This window comes from Geotrypetes seraphini, chromosome 8 (genome assembly GCF_902459505.1).
Source record: "Geotrypetes seraphini chromosome 8, aGeoSer1.1, whole genome shotgun sequence".
In the NCBI taxonomy this organism is placed as follows: Eukaryota; Metazoa; Chordata; class Amphibia; order Gymnophiona; family Dermophiidae; genus Geotrypetes; species Geotrypetes seraphini.
This window is the reverse complement of record NC_047091.1, coordinates 75854169-75875923: the sequence shown is the minus strand read 5'-3', so window position 1 is coordinate 75875923 and position 21755 is coordinate 75854169. Positions and strand designations below refer to the sequence as shown.

The 21755-nt window shown below is 42.1% G+C and overlaps 1 protein-coding gene across 1 annotated transcript in view; it reads left to right on the top strand.

The window, feature by feature from the left end:
* The window catches only part of SF3B2 (splicing factor 3b subunit 2), an 81868-nt gene that overhangs the window by 43999 nt on the left and 16114 nt on the right, over window positions 1–21755 (top strand). Inside the window, exons 9-14 of the mRNA XM_033956817.1 lie at window positions 12082–12267; window positions 12413–12547; window positions 13092–13172; window positions 13264–13491; window positions 13635–13784; window positions 14093–14182. Coding sequence (XP_033812708.1) covers window positions 12082–12267; window positions 12413–12547; window positions 13092–13172; window positions 13264–13491; window positions 13635–13784; window positions 14093–14182 — 870 coding nt within the window. The remainder of the gene's footprint in view (window positions 1–12081; window positions 12268–12412; window positions 12548–13091; window positions 13173–13263; window positions 13492–13634; window positions 13785–14092; window positions 14183–21755) is intronic.

Below are 21755 nucleotides of genomic sequence, written 5' to 3'. Positions count from 1 at the left end.
GACTCATGAAGCCTCCCTTTGAACCAATGTCTTCGGCTTATCTTAAATATCACACTTTGAAAGTTGTATTTCTCATCTCCATTACTTCTGCTCGTCGAGTGAACAAGCTTCAGGCGCTGATGGCGGACCTGCTTTTTACAGTATTCCACCATGACAGTGCTTCGCATCCATCCAAAGTTCCTTTCAAAAGTAGTCACTGAATTCCATCTCAATCAATCCATTGTGTTTCCAGTGTTCTTTCCCAAGCCTCATTCTCATCTTGGAGAAACGGCTCTTCATACTTTGGACTGCAAACGAGCCTTGGCTTATTACTTCCAGCGTAAGCCACATAGAACATCTCAACTGTTCATCTCCTTTGATCCTAACAAGTTGGGACAGCCTGTATCCAAGAGAACTATTTCTACATGGTTGGCGGCTTGTATTGCCTTCTGTTATGCTCAGGCTGGGCTGTGACTGGGGGGTTGTGTCACAGCACACAAAGTCCGAGCTCTGGCAGCTTCAGTTGCTTTCTTACATTCCACTCCTATTGATGAGTGTGTGGCGCAATGGTTGGAGCTACAGCCTCAGCACTCTGGGTTGTGGGTTCAAACCCCGCGCTGCTCCTTGTGACCCTGGGCAAGTCACTTAGTCCTCCAGAGCCCCAGGTACATTAGATTGTGAGCCCACTGGGACAGATAGGGAAAATGCTTGAGTACCTGATTGTTAAACCGCTTAGATAACCTTGATAGGCGGTATATAAAAACCTAATAAAACTTGAAACTTGTAAAGCTGCTACTTGGTCCTCAGTTCATCTATTCACATCTCACTATTGTCTGGAATCTTGTTCCAGACGGGATGGTCACTTCGGCCAAGCAGTATTGCAAAATTAATTTTCTTAATGGCCAACGCTTCCTCAATCACATTCTAGTAAGTTAGGGAGTACCACATGTGATAATATGCCACCTGCTTGTCCTGGGATAAAGCACAGTTACTTGCCATAAGGGGTGTTATCCAGGGATAGCAGACAGATATTCTTATAACCCACTGACCTCCCCAGTTGGCTTCTTACTTTGTTTACGGAACTGAGGTACTACAAGGCTACGTCGGGCAGGAAGGCATGGTGCAGGCAGTTGCGAAGTTTCAAAAAAATTTTTAAAGCTGTCCATACCTGGGCTCCATGGATGACATCACCCACATGTGAGAATATCTGCCTGCTGTCCCTGGATAACACCCATTGAGCTTCCTGAAGAAGAAGGGCAGTCTGGAAAGGATTAGAAAGATACTCTCTTGGAGGAAGCTCTGGTGGAACCTGAGTGAAATGAAGAGAGTATCCTTCCTGTCTTCCAGTTGTCTTCCACACCTAGATACAGGCATTTTTCTTTGCCTCTTGCACAACGGCACCTAACTCAAAAACATGCACACGTTTTAGCCTAGGTGCCTAATTTCCAACTAACACCAATTATGAGGTGTCGGTGGCCAATTATTGACACAGATTTGGTCTATTAAGTTAGGCACCTCCATCAGCTAGGCGCACCAATGTGGGTTCCTAACTTTAGGCAGACTTTAGAATTTGGGGATAATTTTGTAAGGTGTGCAAAATTTTAGGCTTGAGAGATACGTGTAAATATTGGTGTTTTAGTCAGGCGGGAACATAATTGATTTGTTATAAAATATATTTTTAAAAAAAGGATAGTGAAGAAATTATCAAATATACTGGGGAAAAGTGCAGTCACCCACTGTAGTAATCAAAATTCCCTGTATTTCATTTAAAAAGATGGGGCACCTACTTTTATTTATTAAATAAGGTTCAATAAGGCATGATTATTCTGACCGGGAGTATAAAGTCTCTGCTTATGCAGATGATTTACTGCTTCATTTGAGAAATCCTGAAAAAACCATTCCATGTTTACTTGACCTTAATAGAGAAATCAGGAAAATTTTCAGGTTATAAAATAAATTGGAGTAAATCAGAAGTTCTTCCACTTAATGTCCATTGTACAAAAGGTTTATTTGAAACTTTCCCCTTTCTATGGAAAGAGGATAAGAACATAAGAAATGCCTCTGCTGGGTCAGACCCGAGGTCCATTGTGCTCAGCAGTCCGCTCACACGGTGGCCCAACAGGTCCAGGACCTGCGCAGTAATCTTCTATCCATACCCCTCTATCCCCTTTTCCAGTAGGAATTTGTCTAATCCTTTCTTGAACCCCAGTACTGTACTCTGCCCAATTACATCCTCTGGAAGTGCATTCCAGGTGTCCACCACAGGTTGGGTAAAAAAGAACTTCCTAGTATTTGTTTTGAATCTGTCTCCTATCAACTTTTCTGAGTGCCCTCTTGTTCTTTTATTTTTCGAAAGTTTGAAGAATCTGTCCCTCTCTACTCTCTCTATGCTCTTCATGATCTTATAAGTCTCTATAATATCCCCTCTAAGTCTTCTCTTCTCCAGGGAAAATAGACCCAGCTTCTCCAATCTCTCCGCATATGACAGGTTTTCCATACCTTTTATCAGACGTGTCGCTCTCCTCTGAACCCTCTCGACTATCGCCATATCCTTCTTAAGGTACGGCGACCAATATTGGACGCAGTACTTCAAATGCGGGCGCACCATCGCCCGATACAACGGCAGGATAACTTCTTTCGTTCTGGCTGTAATACCCTTTTTGATTATACCAAGCATTCTATTCGCTCTCTTAGCGGCCGCCGACTGTGCCGTCGGCTTCATTGTCATGTCCACCAATACCCCCAAGTCCCTTTCCTGGGTACTCTTATTCAATAATATCCCTCCCATCGTATAGTTGTACCTCAAGTTTCTGCTCCCCACATGTAATACCTTACATTTCTCAACGTTAAACTTCATCTGCCATCTCGTCGCCCATTCTTCTAGTTTGTTCAAGTCCCTTTGCAATTCTTCACATTCCTCTGTAGTCCGAGCTCCATTAAATAGTTTAGTGTCGTCCGCATTTAGGTATTTGGATAAAAAAACACATTGGAAGAAACAATGAAAGTGAATGAAAAAATTTTATTACAGAAGATAACAGAAATGTGTGAGCAATGGAATCCTTTACATCTTTCTTGGTGGGGCAGAGTCCAAACTATTAAAATGATTATTCTGCCTGTGATTTGTTATCAAATGGGTATGTTAACAATTTTTTTCAGGGGTCCTTTTATAAAAAGTTAAATAGTATACTCACAAAGTTTATTTGTCTGGGTAGAATTGCATTAGTATCTCTACAAAAGCCAATTACAGAGGGAGGAGTAAATTTTCCCAATTTTTATAGATATCATCAATCTTATATTTTGCGCCAGGGTATGTATTGGGTCCTCCCAGATCCCACTGAAAATATTCCAGATTGGTGGTGGAATGGCGACTTGTGTTTCCTCTGCGATTATGCAATGTTCTCAGTATCAAAATGCCTAGATTATATAAAGAAAACAGATTATTAGTTGATACGTGGAAGACCTTACGACATGTTAGTAATTTAACACCTATTCCAATACATAAATCAACAAATCAGACTATATGGCTAAACTCCAAGATTCAAATTGGCGGATTTAAGGTCATCTGGAAGCATTGGATGATGGCAGGAATACTAATTTTAGATGATGTTATATCTAATTGTTTGTTTATTGTTTGTTGTTTATTCAGTTTTTGATTAAACGCTTTTTCGTTTCTACAAAGCGTTGTACAAGATAAAAAATAACAATTAAACAAAAATAACAATTAAACATACTTTCCTATAAAAACTACTAGACTACCAACTGTTCAAACTGGGTAACTATTGACCCAAAGGCCATAGACACAAGTGGGAAGGGGGGAGAAATACAATTGTAATAGAAAATGTGAGGAACATATAAGGAAAACATTTAGGAACTGGGGAACAATATAAAAAAGAACACGTAAAAATTGATAGCTAAAATACAATAGTTCAATTAAAAGCATCTTTAAACAAAAAGCACTTTAGGTTGCTTTTAAAAATTTTTTAAGTTTTTTTCCATTTTTAGATATAAAGGAAGAGCATTCCAGATCGTAGGGGCTGTTACAGAAAAAGTGGAAGTGCGACGTGTGCCTATAATTTATAAAGAAGGAATGTTAAGGTTATGTTGAGAGATAGATCTTAAAGATCTTGGGGGGTCATAAGGGATCAAAAATCTATCTATGAATGCTAGTGTGTTAGTCTGCATTGTTTTGAATGTCAGGAGGGCGATTTTGTAAGTTACCCTGTGTGCGACAGGCAACCAGTGGGCATTTTGAAGCAAAGGGGGTAACATGATCATATTTTTTTGCGCCCGAAATTATCTTAATGGCCGTGTTTTGAATAAGCTGCAAGCGTTTTAAGTCTTTGTGGTAGATTCCTTGTAGTAATGAGTTACAGTAGTCCATTTTTGAAATTAAAAGTGAATGGATCAGAATGTTAAGGGAACTAATATTAAGAAGAGGGACCAATGATCTAATCATTCTTAATTTATAATAACAACTTTTAACTATTGCGCTTATTTGTGGTCGAAATGTTAACTTATTGTCTATCAAAACACCTAAGATTTTTGTAGTTGTGATTAATGGAAGTGGAATGTTTTCGATAATAACTGGAGATATTAGTTGAGCTCCCTCTTTTCCAGGGAAGAGAAGAGTATTAGATTTTAAAATGTTTAAAGAAAGCTTGTTTACATTTAACCAGTCGTGGACTTTACTTAATTTGTGATTAATTGCCTGAATCTCTGTTTGGTTATTTGGGTCAATGGGGTGCAGTAATTGTAGGTCATCGGCATAATCGTAAACCGTAAACCATATTGATTGACAGAGGGTCAGAAGAGGGGCCAGATAGATATTAAATAATAAAGGAGATAAAATAGAGCCTTGTGGTATACCGAAGTTAGAATGATAGGATTTTGATTCTGAATTATTAAAATGTACTGTTGAAGCTCTGTCAGAAAAATAAGAGCGAAACCATTCAAGAGCTTGATCAGCTACTCCTATAGAAGAAAGATGTTGCAATAGGAGATCATGATCGATGGTATCAAACGCTGCAGCAAGATCTAAGGAGATTAGTAGAACGGATTTATGATGGTCCAGATGGTAAAATGCTTGAATTTTCACAGTTGCAACATAAATTTGGACTTAATAAATCACAAAGTTTTAGATGGTTGCAATTGAAGCAGGCCATTCAGGTGGGGTTCCCTGAATGGAAAAATTTAAATAATCAATATAGTTTGGAATTCTTATGCTTTCAGGTAGACTTCCTGGGACATCAGGCCGCACAGTGGTATAAACAGATAGCTGGATTTATAAATAAGAAAACAAAATTAGTCTTAGGGACATTTGGAATATTGAGATTAAACACCAAATTTCTGCATCTCAATGGCCACGAATTTGGACTTGGAGATTGAGATGTACAATGTCAGCATCTATGAGACAAACGTGGGTTTTTTTGTTACATAGAGCATTATGGACCCCAGTTCGTTTACAAAAGTTAGATAGTTCTAAATCTAATAGACGTTGGCATTATTATCTTCAAGCAGGGACTTTAGATCATTTATTATACTATTGTCCATTAATTTTGGCTTTTTGGAAATCAATATGGGGCCAAATAAATTGTTTGTTGGAAAATCCAGTGGCATTATCCTATGATACTGTTTTATTTGGCATGTCAATGAGGGCTAAAAGCCAAATTTCATCTAAGAACAATAGGCTATTACTTATTATGATAGGTGTTGCTGTACAACAAATTATAAGCAATTGGAAAAATTGGAAGAGGCTTAACTATAGTTTTTGGTGGAATTCCTTATGTCATATGTAGAAAATGGAAAGAACGTTAGCCACACAGAAAGGGAATTTAAAGAAATTTCAGGAGATTTGGAAACCATTAACAAAATATTGTAATGTTTAATTATCCCAGGACAAGCAGGCATGATATTCTCACATGTGGGTGACGTCATCTACGGAGCCCCAGCGTGGACAGCTTTTCAAGCAAACTTGATTGAAGTTTCAAGTTTGCTACACTGCACCACGCATGTGCATGCCTTCTTGCCCACTAGAGGGCGCATCCCCACCTCGTGGTCCTCAGTTCAGTTTTTTCCGCGGAGCCAGAAGCCCTGTGGATATTGAGCTCTGCTATTTTGCCTTCTGTCACCGCGTCCGGTTGTTTTTTTCGTCGGTCGCTGTGCTTTATTTTATCTTTTCTTTCTCTCTTTCTTTGTTTTCAAAAAAAAAAAAAAAAACCCCGAGTTTTTCTTTCGGTCGGCTCCGGGGGCTCCCGTGAGCCGCGGCCGCGGCAGGCCTTCTTTCTGGCCTGTTCGGGTTTCATGTCCCATCCCTTGACGGGTTTCAAAAAGTGCACCCGGTGTGAGCGGTTACTCTCCATCACAGATCCACACCGGTGGTGCTTGCTTTGCTTGGGGCCCGAGCATCCGACTGACTCTTGCGATTGGTGCTCCACCTTTCAGGCAAGAGCGCTCCGCCGACGCCGTGCCAGGATGGCAGAGCTCTTTGCGGTCGACTCCGCGCCGGGGAAGGCCTCGACGTCGACCTCGGCTTCGGCCCCGGCCTCGGTTCCCTCGGCCTCGCCTCGACCTTCGTCTTCTTCGAAGCCTACACCCTCGGTTAAGCCTGCCTCGGGTAAGTCCTCTCTTCCTTCCTCGACTCCAGGGTCGACTAAGAAGCCATCCTCGGGCTCCTCGACGGCGGGTTGGTCGTCCTCGGCCCCGCCATGGACTACGGCCACTAATGCCCCGAGGGAATACTCGAGACCGAGGTCGCCCTCCAGGGAGCATCCCCCGGCCTCGGACCTGCCTACCATGGTGGGGATCCCGGCGTTCCAAGATTTGCTCCGGGCATTGATTGCCACGGAGCTGTCTGGAGCCCTCGAGCAGTTGCAGCAGGCTTCGGCCTCGACTGCTTCGGCCTCGAGGACCCCGGCCTCGGCGGCCTCGGTCTCGACTCCCTCGGCCTCGAGTACCGGGGCGGCACCGACCTCGGCCCCGGCCTTACCCTCGACCTCGGCCTCGGGGGCCCCGCCAGAGGGTAGCGTCAGGCCCCGTGACAAGGTGCGCAGGGTGAGGCGGATTTCCTCCTCCTCCTCTTCCTCGAGGTCCTCCCGAGGCTCCTCGCCCTCGGGCCGGCCTCGGGCGAGGCGTCGGCCGAGGAAGCTTAAGCGTTCGCGTGGCTCCCCTCGTCGACGTGGTCGCTCCTCGCCGCTCGGGGGTGAGGCCTTGCGGGTCTCGGAGCTCCGCCTCGACAACCCGAGGCTGCTCCGTTCCCCCATGAGAGGGGGTTCTCATGACTCCTCGCCGAGGAGGAGTGGGCATGCCTCGGTCCCTCGGACACCTGGGACCTCTCCCAGGGGTTCTTCGAAAAGGAGACGCTCCCTGACCCCCTCTAGGCCTTTGGATTTGGCCTCGTGGGGCTCAGGGTCCGGTAGGGAACCACGATATTCCCACGAGGCTTCCCCCTTCTGTTCGGCGGGGAGGTCGAGAACCCCCTTGCCGCCCGCCAGACCGTCCTCCTTCTCCAGCTTCGTGCAGGACATGGCACGTGCCTTGGGTCTGGACCTCATGGCTGGATCTCAATATACAAAGGAGTTCCTCGAGGAGCAGAACCTTCCCACTCCCCCAAGGGAATCCCCTCGGCTGCCCTTGAATAAGGTCCTTTATCAGACCTTGCTTAAGAACCTGACTTCACCTCTTACAGTCACTGCGGTCCCGTCCAAGATGGAGTCCAAATATAGGACGATTCCGCCCAAGGGGTTTGAGAAGGCTCAACTCTCCCACCAGTCTTTACTGGTCGAATCTGCGCTCAAAAAGACGCAACCCTCCCGAGTTTCTGCGGCGGTCCTGCCCGGCAGGGAGGGTCGGACCCTTGACAAATTTGGTCGTCGCCTCTATGCGAATTCCTTCATGGCAACCAGGGTTTTAAATTATGCCTTTACCTTTTCGTCCTATCTGCGTGGCATGGTAAAGGATCTGCCCCAATATCGCGAAGCCTTGCCGGACTCCCGCAAGGAAGGGTTTGACAGGTTTATGTCCAACCTGTCTCAATTGCGGCTGTACCTCTTTCATGCGGTGTACGATACGTTTGAGCTGGTATCGAGGGTGTCCGCCTTTGCGGTAGCTATGCGCCGGTTGGCTTGGCTACGCACCCTCGATATGGACCCAAACCTGCAAGAACGCCTTGCGGACTTACCTTGCGTGGGGTCCGAATTGTTTGATGAATCCCTGGAGGCGGCGACCAAACGGCTCTCGGAACAGGAGCGCTCGTTGGCCTCCTTGGTCCGTCCGAAACCTCGAGCCACGCCGCAGAAACCCTTCCGGCCTCCCCCGAGGCGGTACCCTCAAAAGTCGACCCCGGCTTTTTCTAGGCCGCCGCCTCGGCGCCCTCCTCGACAGGGAAGAGGGGGACAAACCAAAACTCCGGCGCAGGGTCCTGCCAAGCCAGCGCTGTCCTTTTGACAGGCTAGGCGGATGGGGCCGGCCCCCCTCCGCGATCGCGCCGGACCCCCTTCCCATAGGGGGGTCGACTCCGGTCCTTTTACGCGGCTTGGACCGAGATAACATCCGACGCTTGGGTGCTCCGGACCGTCTCCGAGGGCTATTCTCTCAACTTTTGTTTTGCGCCGCCGGAGCAGTCACCGGGGGCTTGCCCATACAATCGGACCCAGCTCCCCATCCTCATGGCTGAGGCCAGGGCCTTGTTGAGGCTTCGGGCGGTGGAACCTGTACCCCCCGACCAGCGGGGGCGGGGTTTTTACTCCCGTTACTTTTTGGTCCCCAAAAAGACCGGGGACTTGCGTCCCATTCTAGACCTCAGGAAGCTCAACAAGTTCCTAGTCCGGGAGAGGTTCCGGATGTTGTCACTTCCGATTTTGTATCCTCTCTTGGAGGAAGGGGACTGGATGTGCTCCCTGGACCTGAAGGAAGCATACACCCATGTTCCAGTGCATCCCACCTTCCGCAAATTCTTACGGTTCCAGGTGGGCGAGCTACACCTGCAGTACAGGGTCCTCCCCTTCGGCCTGGCCTCGTCCCCTCGAGTCTTCACGAAGTGTATGGTGGTAGTCGCTGCAGCCCTGAGGTCTCAGGGGCTTCAGGTCTTCCCTTACCTGGACGTTGGCTGATCAAGGCCCCGACCAGGGAAGGGGTTATCTCAGCGACCCTACAGTCTATCACCTTCCTTCAGCGACTAGGGTTCGAAGTGAACTTTCCCAAGTCACAATTATGCCCGACCCAATCACTTCAGTTTATAGGCGCAGTGCTGGACACTGTTCACCTTCGTTCATTCCTCCCTCCTCCTCGTTTGGAGGCTTTGGTTCGGTTGGGCCGTCTGGTTTCTCAGCTGCCTGTGGTGTCGGCTCAGCGCATGATGATGCTTCTGGGCCACATGGCGTCTACGGTCCACGTCACTCCGTTCGCCAGACTGCACCTAAGAATTCCTCAGTGGACTCTGGCCTCTCAGTGGTGCCAGGAGTGCGATCCTGTCTCTTCTCGCATAACGGTGACGCCTTCTTTGAGACGATCGCTCCGTTGGTGGACCGACTCTTCGAATCTTTCCGGGGGTTTGCTCTTTCTCGTCCCTCCACATCGCAAAGTTCTGACCACAGACTCCTCGGAGTACGCGTGGGGGGCCCACCTCGACGGTCTGCGGACCCAGGGCCTGTGGTCAGCGGTGGACCGATGCTGTCACATCAATGTGTTGGAGCTTCGTGCCATCTTTCTAGCGGCTCGAGCTTTCTGCCACCTACTCCGCGATCAGGTAGTCCTCGTGCGAACGGACAACCAGGTGGCCATGTATTATGTGAACAAGCAAGATGGGACAGGCTCTTGGTCCCTTTGCCGGGAAGCTCTGCGCCTTTGGGAATGGGCGATCTCCCAGAACATCTTCCTACAGGCGGTCTATATCCAGGGAGAACGGAACTGCTTGGCAGACAAACTCAGTCGGCTTCTCCAGCCGCACGAGTGGTCACTCAACTCCAGAGTCCTACGCGAGGTCTTCGACCACTGGGGGACTCCGCAGGTGGATCTGTTTGCCTTTCCGGAAACTCGCAAACTACCCCTGTATTGTTCTCGGATGTACTCCCCGGACCGTCTGGAAGCAGATGCCTTTCTTCTCGACTGGGAAGGGAGGTTCCTTTATGCGTTTCCTCCTTTTCCCCTGATCTTGAGGACGTTGGTTCGTCTCAAATCATCCAGAGCAACTATGATTCTCATTGCGCCTCGCTGGCCTCGTCAACACTGGTTCTCCCTGCTTCTTCAACTCAGTGTCAGGGAGCCTCTGCTTCTGCCGGTGTTTCCCTCTCTGCTATCTCAGAGTCGGGGTTCGCTGTTGCATCCCAATCTTCAGTCGTTACACCTGACCGCTTGGTTCCTTTCCCCCTGACTTCACCAGTTTCTCAGTTGGTGAGGGAAGTGTTGGAAGCCTCGCGCAAGGTCTCGACCAGGCTTTGTTATTCCCAGAAATGGACCAGGTTTTCCTCCTGGTGTTCCTCGCGTCATCTGGAACCGGATTCGGTCCCGGTGTCGTCGGTGCTGGACTACTTGTTGAATCTATCTAATTCAGGCCTGAAGACTACATCCGTTCGTGTGCATCTCAGTGCCATTTCTGCTTTCCATCGTCACTTGGAAGGACGTTCTCTTTCACTTCATCCTCTGGTGACTCGTTTCATGAAGGGTCTAATCAATGTTTGTCCCCCTCTGAAGCCTCCTCCCGTCGTTTGGGATTTGAATGTTGTCTTAGCTCAACTGATGAAACCTCCCTTTGAGCCTATCGACAAGTCTATCCTGAAATTTCTTACTTGGAAGGTGGTATTTCTGATTGCCCTCACATCTGCTCGACGGATTAGCGAGCTGCAAGCTTTGGTTGCGGATCCGCCTTTTACTGTATTTCATCATGACAAGGTGGTTCTCCGCACCCATCCTAAGTTTTTACCTAAAGTTGTGTCTGATTTCCACCTCAATCAGTCCATTGTCCTTCCTGTGTTCTTTCCTAAGCCCCACTCCCATCCTGGCGAGACGGCGCTCCACACGCTTGACTGTAAGAGGGCGTTGGCATTTTATCTCCAACGTACCAGGTCTCATCGGAAGGTTCCTCAATTGTTTTTGTCCTTTGATCCTAATCGTTTAGGGCACCCTGTTTCCAAGCGCACCTTGTCCAACTGGTTGGCTGCTTGTATTTCTTTTTGCTACGCTCAGGCTGGTCTTACGCTCCCGGGTCGAGTCACGGGGCATAAGGTCCGGGCGATGGCAGCTTCGGTTGCTTTCCTCCGTTCCACTCCTATGGAGGACATATGTAAAGCTGCCACTTGGTCTTCGGTTCATACGTTCACCTCCCACTACTGTCTGGACTCTTTGTCCAGAAACGACGGCCGGTTTGGACAGTCGGTGTTACGTAATCTGTTTTCCTAAATTGCCATCCTCCCACCTGCCCTTTTTTGGTTGGCTTGGAGGTCACCCACATGTGAGAATATCATGCCTGCTTGTCCTGGGATAAAGCACAGTTACTTACCGTAACAGGTGTTATCCAGGGACAGCAGGCATATATTCTCACAACCCGCCCACCTCCCCGGGGATGGCTTCTTTGCTGGTTATGGAACTGAGGACCACGAGGTGGGGATGCGCCCTCTAGTGGGCAAGAAGGCATGCACATGCGTGGTGCAGTGTAGCAAACTTGAAACTTCAATCAAGTTTGCTTGAAAAGCTGTCCGCGCTGGGGCTCCGTAGATGACGTCACCCACATGTGAGAATATATGCCTGCTGTCCCTGGATAACACCTGTTACGGTAAGTAACTGTGCTTTATTGTTTTTTCCCTTTACAAATGCACATCCGGAGGGGGGTGGAGGGAGGGGGGAAGATGATGATAATGAATTTTAATATTTTAAATATGTTAAGTATTAGAAATTGTGAATGATTGGGGGGGGGGTTAATTCTGACATGGGCATTATTGGAGTTAAGTGTGATATGGAGTATAAAATGTTGTAATTACTGTTACACTTATTGTACGTTTTAAAAAAGAATAAAGAATTGCAAAAAAAAAAAAAGGCATGGTTTGCAGCCTTACACTAAGCAACTAGTTATAAAATTACTTTCTAAAGCGCTGACTGTTTCCATTATCACAGAGAAATCGGCGGCGGCGGAACAGAAAGAAGAAGAAGAAAGGAACAGCTGAAAAAATGGTGATCAATTTGAAGAGCACACGCGAGGAGAGAGAGACCGAAGAGGTGGAGATTGAATATGTGACAGAGGAACCTGAAATCTACGATCCTGGCTTTATCTTCTTCAAGCGTATCTTTGATGCCTTCAAGGTGAGTATGGTGTTGAACAGCAGGTAACCCAGCTGAGCCCTATACCTTATCACTGCCATACATTGCAGAGAACAGCGGGAAAGTTAATCCCTGAGAAGCTGGCAGCACTACCATTCGATTCTTTTTCCCTCTTTTGACCATACAGTTGACGGATGATGTGAAGAAGGAGAAGGAGAAAGAACCGGAGAAAACAGACAAAGTGCTGATCTCAGCTGCACCTAAGAAACGACTGGAGGAAGAACAGATGGATAGCGACGACTATGATAGTGATGAGCGTGAGGTATGAGGGTTCATGGCGCACCTGTGGTCTTAAGCAGTTAACATTTCAAAAACCGAAAGCCTAACAGCACACATTTGAAAACTTCTCTAATGAATATGAATCATTGTGTAAAGCCTGTGGGCAAACTGAGGATTAAGGCGCTAGGGCTAACTCTTTCCTCAGTAAAAATGGTAGGATATGGGAGAAGTGTGAGGAGGTGGATTTGTTCTTTGTTCTCAGCAGGATGTTATAGAGTGGTAGTGGTTCGGATGTTGAAGAAGCAGTGAGGTTTACCATTTGATGTCAGCAAGAACATATAGAATGGGGGTGGTGGTTATGGTGTGGGGGCACACTCAGGTTTGTCTTGTTTTAGCAGAATGGGGAAGAAGAAGGGAGCTGTGGTATATGGGTAGTAGTTGGGGTGTAGGAGAGCAGTGAAATGTTTGGTCTCTGCAAGAAATATTGAGGTTTATGGCCATTTCTCAATAAGAGATGTGTTAAATGGGGTGTTTTGGACTTTTATGTCTGTTTGCAGGAAGGGATAGTCTTTTGTTTTTGCTTATAGGAAAAGAAACCAGATGTCCCCAAACTGTCCAAGAAGAAGCTTCGAAGAATGAACCGTTTCACAGTGGCCGAGCTCAAACAGGTGAGCTGAAAAGCTAATTCTCACCAAATCCTTGCTTAGAGCTATAGTCATGAGGGAACATTTATCCTCTCCTGGTCTTTTCCATGCTCAGCTCGTGGCCCGGCCAGATGTGGTGGAGATGCATGACGTCACTGCACAGGACCCAAAACTTCTAGTTCACCTGAAGGCCACTAGGAACTCTGTGCCTGTGCCCCGGCACTGGTGCTTCAAGAGGAAGTATCTGCAGGGCAAGCGGGGCATTGAAAAGCCCCCCTTCGAGCTGCCTGAGTTCATCAAGCGGACAGGCATCCAAGAGATGAGAGAAGCACTGCAAGAGAAGGTAGATCCTTGCTAGGGGACAAGGGATCCCTCATTGCTGGTTCAGGGAGAAAGATGGGAAGGGAGGGTCTCATGCCATTGTGTCTCTGGAAAGGAAGGGCATAGCTTTCTGCTATCCTTTGACTCATTTCTTATTTCTTCCAGGAGGAGCAAAAAACCATGAAATCAAAAATGCGAGAGAAGGTGCGGCCTAAGATGGGCAAGATTGATATAGATTATCAGAAATTGCATGATGCCTTTTTTAAGTGGCAGACTAAACCCAAACTGACTATCCACGGAGACTTGTACTATGAGGTGAGTCTGAAATTGCTTCTCTGCTTCATCATCTCTGTACTATGAAATAAAGTAATCTATCTGCTTAGATTTTAGGATATCCTTCCAGGTTGTTAGTTCATCCCCATTCCAAACTGTCGGTGCTGAGCTCCCACGCGTAGCTTCTCTTATCCAGATCCCTAAAGTCTTGGGAGTGTTTGTGTCTATCTCTAGTCCCTGTCCTTGAAATAGATGCCTGAAGAATATATGTTTTTTTTAAGGGGCAGGGATTCAACAGCTTTCAGTGGCCCATACCCTTTGACATTTGTTTCATCACTCCATTCCCATAGGGTAAAGAGTTTGAGACGCGGCTGAAAGAGAAGAAACCCGGGGACTTGTCAGATGACCTGCGCATTGCTCTAGGCATGCCCGTTGGACTGGTGAGTTGCTTAGAACAAAGACACTTGGGAGTTTCAGGACATGTTGCTAAAAATACCTCAGGTAATACTGAGATCACAAATAGAATAAGATCTCTGATAGCATAGTTGGGAAGTACAAGTGGGTTGCCTGATTGAACCAGCATCATTTGGGTTTCCATACTGGTAGGGACAGTCAGTGCTGGTAATGCAAAAGTGCTGGGGAGGCCAGTACTAAGGATTATTGTTTCCACATTCCCTGAGTGAAGAACTAGTGACAGAGGACTCATTTAGCCTATCTGAAGCTGGAGCCTACAAGTAGGGCTGCCTTCAAGGGGACAGTTTCTAGTTACTGTGTGATCTTGTTTGCACCAAGGGACTGTAGTGTTTGAGTGTGAGGTGTCAAACGGCAAAGCCTAGTGAGAAAGAAACATTTATACTCAGTAGTGTCTTTTTTAGCAAGAGGTACTCAAAGTGATTAATAACCATATAGAACAGCGGTCTTCATTAATTCTTAAGTTTCAAGTTTATTAAAAGTTTGTTATCCTGGCTTAGCGTGCACACAAAATGGTCGTGTGATCGCAGCGCTCCTCTTACCTGGGCAACCGTTGAATAAATAAAGATTTCCTTTTAAACTGTTTTTGGCTGAAAACATCGGAGAGGACAGCGGGAGCATGGCGAGCACCCGACAGAGTAAGAGTGAAACCGGAGGGGCTGTGAAAAGGCAGAAGCAGGATCAAATTACCCCGAGTAAGGTTCCGCTTCCTGCTGATGTATCAGAGGAGTTAAGCAAAGCTGAAGTTATGGGGGAACTGAGGCAAATCAAACAAATGCTGACAGAGACTGTGAGTAATATGGCAGAACTGAAGGAAGAAATCCTGAATATACACAGACAAATGGAAGTAGCTAATAAAAGAACAACAGAGTTAGAAGTTAAAATGGAGAGCTTAGAATGTGAAGGAAAAAGATGCAAAAATGACAATTTGGAAATAATTCAATTGAAAAGTCAGCTGGAAGATTACGAAAACCGTGGAAGAAGAAAGAATATAAAACTTTTTGGAATACAGGAAAATTTGGAAGGGAAAAATGCAATACAGTTTTTAGAAAATTTAATTCCTAGATTATTGCAGTTGGATTTCAAACAGCCTTTGGAAATAGAACGGGCGCACAGGATTCCAATAAAGAGTCTGGAAAATCAAGGGAGACCAAGACCATTAATATTCAAGATGTTAAGATACCAGCAAGCAATAGAAATTTTAAATGCTGCCAAAAAAGATAAAAACTTAAACTATAAAGGATCCAAAATATGGTTTTTACCAGACTTTGCTAAAAATACAGCAAATATTAGGAAGAAATTCCTTGATCTGAGATCTCAATTAAAGGAAAAAGGATATAAGTATGGGTTATATTACCCAGCAAAAATGAGGGTATCTTGTGGGGATAAATCTTTGTATTTTGTTGATCCGGAAAACTAAAGACCTTTCTTTCAAAATCAGAACCTATGTCATTTTAGCACAATGGGTGTTGAAATGAAGGGATAAATACTAAGACTGGATTGGTGGATATTGAACAAAAAATTAAATATAAAGAACTATGGGACTTTTGTTTGTTGGAAAAAGAAGAATATGCAACAAAGAACAGGAAATAAAAATGGACAAGTGAAAAAGAAAATAAAAGAATGTAAAGAAGAAAGAAGGATAGACTGGAAAGACATTAAAATTAAGTTATTGGACTGAACTTTTAGGAGACTGAAAGATGGATGGTTGGAGTAAAGAATGAACAAGAAGGATTAAAGGACTGGACAAATTAACACAAAAGGAAAAGTGAAGACTGAATAGGAAAATAAATAGATGTGAAAAAGAAGAAAGCAGGACTGATAGACTAAAAGGATATTATAAAAAAAAAAATGAATGACAATTGGCAGTCAAAAGTCTTTAAGAGTGGATGGATGGAGATAAGAAATAAATATGAAAGTTCAGTTTATTTAATAAGTCAGAAAAAGAGAAAGTAAAGAATGAAAGGACAATAAGGAAAAGATTGCAGAATGGACTAATGATAGAAAGGACAAGTTATATGATATTTAAATGCAAGTAAAGGAAAGGAAAATGAATAATATAAAAGAAAGATACATAACGTATTTGGTCTTGGAGAATTAAAGGTACGATGTCAGCATCTATTAGGCAAACATGGTTCTTTTTGTTGCATAGAGCATTCTGGACCCCTACTAGATTACAAAAATTAGATTGCTCTAAGTCTAATAGATGCTGGCATTGTAAAATTGAAGTTGGAACTCTAGACCATCTTTTATTTTATTGTCCATGTATTCAGGCATTTTGGATATCAATATGGGATCAAGTTAATATGTTGATGGAGAGTCATGTGGCTTTATCCTATGACACAGTGATTTTTGGAATGTGTATGAGGGCCAAATGCCAAATATCTGCAGCAAACAATAAATTATTGTTGATTCTTACGGGAGTGGGAATTCAACAGATAACAACTAATTGGAAAGACTGTTCTAGATTGAATTGTAATTTTTGGTGGAACTCAGTTTGTCATATGTATAAGATGGAAAGATTTTTTGCGATACAGAGGGGGTATTTTAAAAGATTTCAAGAGGTGTGGAGGCCATTAATTGAATATTATAACGAGTAAAGTTTATTCTTTTTCCTTAGGGGATAATATATAGAAATGGGATGGGATGGGAGGGATAGGGAGGGAAAAATATTGGAAAGATGTTGTTATGAAAAATAAGGAGATATATGTAATAGGATGGGATATTTATTGTTGTGCATTACTGGGTATAATAAAATGTTTAAAGTGTTTGAGGAAGAAGGATGGGGGGAGGGACAGATTTCATGTCAGATTAATTGTATTATCAAAAAGGGATGTATAATTATATATAAATTTGGAAGGAATATTTTATTGATATGGAAAAGGGTGGGAGGTGGGGGGGGAATAAAAACATGTATAATAATATTGTTTAAGAATGCCAAGTGTGTTATGTAAATTAATTGTAATAATACTGTACACTTGTTGAAAGAAATAAAAAGGAATAAAGATTTAAAAAAAAGAAAAAAAAGAAAGATACATAAGAATTTATTGGTAGCTGAAGGAATGTAAAGATTGATGTTGTGATAATATAGTTTTAAAAAGATTGGATTTAATTTGGAGAAGAGGAAATATAAAAAGGGGGGGGGGAAATTATTTTGAAAATGAAATACAAATGTTTAAATACAAATAGGGGATAAAAACTTATAAAATTGAAGTTTGTTTGTTTTTTTAACAGAAATATATGAAGAGATGGATATTTGTTGTTGGATATTTAAAGGAGGATAGGAGAAGATGGATTAGATAATATAAGATATAGGAAAATGATACTTTTTATTAAATATATGACTATGATAGAATTTTCTTGAATGAAATAAAATGTTGGGGGAATGAATTAGAGATTAGTGAAATGATAAAAATGCATTAATGGAATGTTAGGAAATAAATATGGTTATATGACTAAAGGTTAAATAATAGATAGAGAAATTAATTACTTTAAAATGGAAAAAAAAAAGAAAAAAGGTTTTATGATTAGAAGAGAGATATAATTAGATATATTGTGGAGAGGTAGTGAGTTTGTCTCAATAAAGGATAAAGGGGTTATTAATAAATATTGGTTGCCTGGGGGGAGGGGGGAAGTTGGGATTACTGTCCAATGTGTGTCCTTAAGCAGTCATTATATTGGGGAGGGAGGGGTGGGAAGAAGGTGGGTATTAAAGATATTACTAGGATGATTAAGGAAAAGATTAATAAGGGATTGGGTAATTTGGAGGTAAGAATGTGTGCCATGGGGAGAAGTTTTTTAGATCTTAGTTATGGAAGAAGGGAAGAGGAAGATTATGATAAGGAGTATAAAATATATTATGTCTTTTAAGATATTTTCTATTAATGTCAATGGCCTAAATCATGTAATCAAAAGGAAAAAGGTATTATCATTTTTAAAGAAGCAAAACGCGGATGTTTATTGTCTGCAGGAGACCCATCTTAATATAAAGGAATCACAAATACTAACGGGTGGGTGGGTGAAAGAATGTTTTTTTTGCTCCAGCAGAGGGTAAAAAAGCAGGAGTAGCAGTTCTTATAAATAAAAAGTATATGGCCAATTTTAAGATAGTAAATTCGGACCCACATGGAAGATGGCTACATGTTGATATAAGTATGGGAAATAATGCCCTGACATTGTTCAATATATATGCCCCTAATTCGAATCAATCAGAATTCTTTAAAAAATTGCAGAGTATGTTGTTACCACTGGCTGCTTCTAATTTAGTGGTGGCTGGAGATTTTAATGCTGTAATGGATCCATTAATGGATAAAAAACCAGGTAAAAGTATAAAATCTTTAGGTTTAGATAATTTGGTTCAATCATGTGATTTGAAGGATATATGGCGTATTCTTCATTTTAATGATCAGGAATTTTCATTTTGTTCACAGGTTCATAAATCATTTTCAAGAATAGATTATATTTTTATTTCATCACATAAGGTGCAGCAAGTGATTAAGGCTTCCATTGATCCCATTATCATTTCGGATCATGCGGGAGTATGGATAGATTTACAATTAGATCAATTAGAAAATAGAAGACCTCTTTGGAGATTTGATAATGCATTGCTTGTGGATGAAAAATTTTTGGAAAATTTTAAAACACAAATTAGTGATTTCTTTCAAATTAATTTAGTGGAAGATACATCTATTGAAAATGTATGGGACGCTTTTAAAGCGACTATGAGAGGTCATATTATATCATATTCGGCTTTTGTTAGGAAACAGATTAAAAAACAGTATATAGAGTTAGAAAAAGAAATTAAAATACTAGAAACTAAATTGGTAAGCAAATGGGAACATGATGTATTACAAGCTCTTTTGAAAGCAAAAGGTAAATATAACGAATTAGCTTCAAAAATGATAAGAAGAGACTTGTTTTCCAAACAGACAATGTATTATGGAAATTCTAATAAGGCGGGAAGATTATTGGCAAATTATCTTAAAGCAAAAAAAAGAAGAACTAACATTAATGGGATAAAAGATGATAATGGTATAATAACCAATCAAACGGATATAATTTTAAAGCAATTTCTAAAATTTTATAAGGACCTGTATTCTTCCGAGCCTTATTTGGAGAGGCAAAAAGATGGTAAAAATTTTTTAGATTTAATTATTGGACCTAAGGTTCCTGATCATATAAAACGGAGTTTAGATGAACCTATATCATAAAAAGAATTAGAAACAGCGTTGAGATCTCTTAGAGTTGGATCCGCTCCAGGTGGTGATGGTTATACAGTAGAATTTTATAAAACATTTCAAAATGTCCTTTCCCCATATTTACTAAATTTATATCAGACACAACTTATAAAAGGTGATATTAAAGGTACTATGGCTGAATCAATAGTAATTGTTTTGCCTAAGCCAAATAAAGATCCTACTTTGGTTTCAAACTACAGACCTATATCTTTAATAAATGTGGATAATAAACTTTTGGCGAAAATTTTGGCTTTGAGATTAGCCAAAGCTCTCCCACATATTATAGACACGCATCAGACGGGTTTCGTTGCTAAAAGACATTCCTCTAATAACTCTAGATTATTGTTTCATATGTTAAATTTATCAAAAAAAATGGATGAACCGGCTTTTACAGTTTCCTTGGATGCAGAAAAAGCGTTTGATAGGGTAGAATGGAATTTTATGTATCAGGCTTTAGAATGGTTTGGTATAGGTTCTGGATTTATACAAATGGTAAAAACATTGTATAGCTTCCCGATTGCAAGATTAAATATTAATAATATGATATCTGATGGTTTTCAATTGCAGAGGGGAGTTAGACAAGGTTGTCCTTTATCTCCTTTGTTATTTGATGTTGTATTAGAACCCTTATTGTTAGCAATACAGCAAGCAAGGGGGATACAGGGTATTCCATATTCTGATATGGAATATAAAATTTCGGCTTATGCGGATGATATTTTACTTTATTTGAGGAATCCAGAGTCTACCTTATCTTGTCTATTGGAATTAATTGATATGTTTGGCAAATTTTCAGGTTATAAAATTAATTGGAGTAAGTCTGAACTTATACCTTTAAATGTTCATTGTGTAAAAGGATTATTTGACGCTTTTCCGTTCATATGAAAAGAAGAAGGATTTAAATATCTTGGCATTCAAGTTAAAAATACAATTGAAGATACAGTAAAAGAAAATGAAAAATTTGTATTGAAAAGAGTTACAGAGTTATGTGAGCAATGGAATCCGTTACATCTTTCTTGGTGGGGGAGAGTTCAAACTATTAAAATGATGATCTTGCCTGTAGTTTGCTACCAAATGAGTATGATACCTATTTATTTTCAGGGGTCCTTTTATAAAAAGCTTAATAGCATTTTAACGAAATTTCTTTGGCTTGGTAAAACGCATAGAATAGCTTTGGTATCTTTGCAAAAATCAATTAAGGAGGGAGGGGTAAATTTTCCAAATTTTTATAGGTACCATCAAGCCTATATTTTACGTCAGGATATGTATTGGATCCTCCCAGAACTGATAGATAATGCACCAGATTGGTTATATTTGGAATGGCGCCTTATGTTTCCCCTAAATTTAGTTCATCTTCCAAGTATCAACATGCCTAGAAGATACAGAGAAAATAAGATATTAATGGATACTTGGAAAACGTTGAGGTTTATTAGTAAATTAACACCTTGTCCAATAAACAAGTCAACTAATCAGTCTTTATGGATAAACTCCAAGATTAAAATTGGCGGAGCTCAAATCCTTTGGAAGGAATGGATTATTGCAGGCATTAGATCTCTGAATGATGTTATTTCGGAAGGTAAACTGCTGGAATTTTCACAATTGCAACATAGATTTGGTCTTAGTAAAAAACAAAGTTTTAAATGGTTGCAATTGAAGCAGGCCATTCAGGTTGGGTTCCCTGAATGGAAAACATTGAATAATCAATATAGTTTAGAGTTCTTATGCTTCCAAGCAGACTTCCTAGGGCATCAAGCCGCATTGTGGTATAAATTAATATCTGGATATTTGAATAAAAAACCAAAAAATGGTCTAAGAGACATTTGGAGCATTGAGATTAAGCATCAAATTACTGCATCTCAATGGCCACTAATTTGGTCTTGGAGAATGAGATGTACAGTGTCAGCATCTATGAGACAAACTTGGTTCTTTTTATTACATAGAGCTTTTTGGACCCCTACACGTTTGCAAAAATTAGATAGTTCTAAGTCCAATAAATGCTGGCACTGTAATCTGGAACCTGGGACGTTGGATCATTTACTATATCATTGTCCCTACATTAAAAGTTTTTGGAATGCAATTTGGCCACAAATTAATAAATTGATGGAAAATCATGTAGCAATATCATATGATACAGTGTTATTTGGAATGATGATGAGAAAAAAAAGTCAAATTTCACCAGAAAATAACAAGCTTTTACTGTCATGACAGGGGTTGCCATTCAGCATATAACCAATAACTGGAAGAATCATAGTAACCTTAATTATACATTTTGGTGGAATACAATTTGTCATATATTCAAAATGGAAAG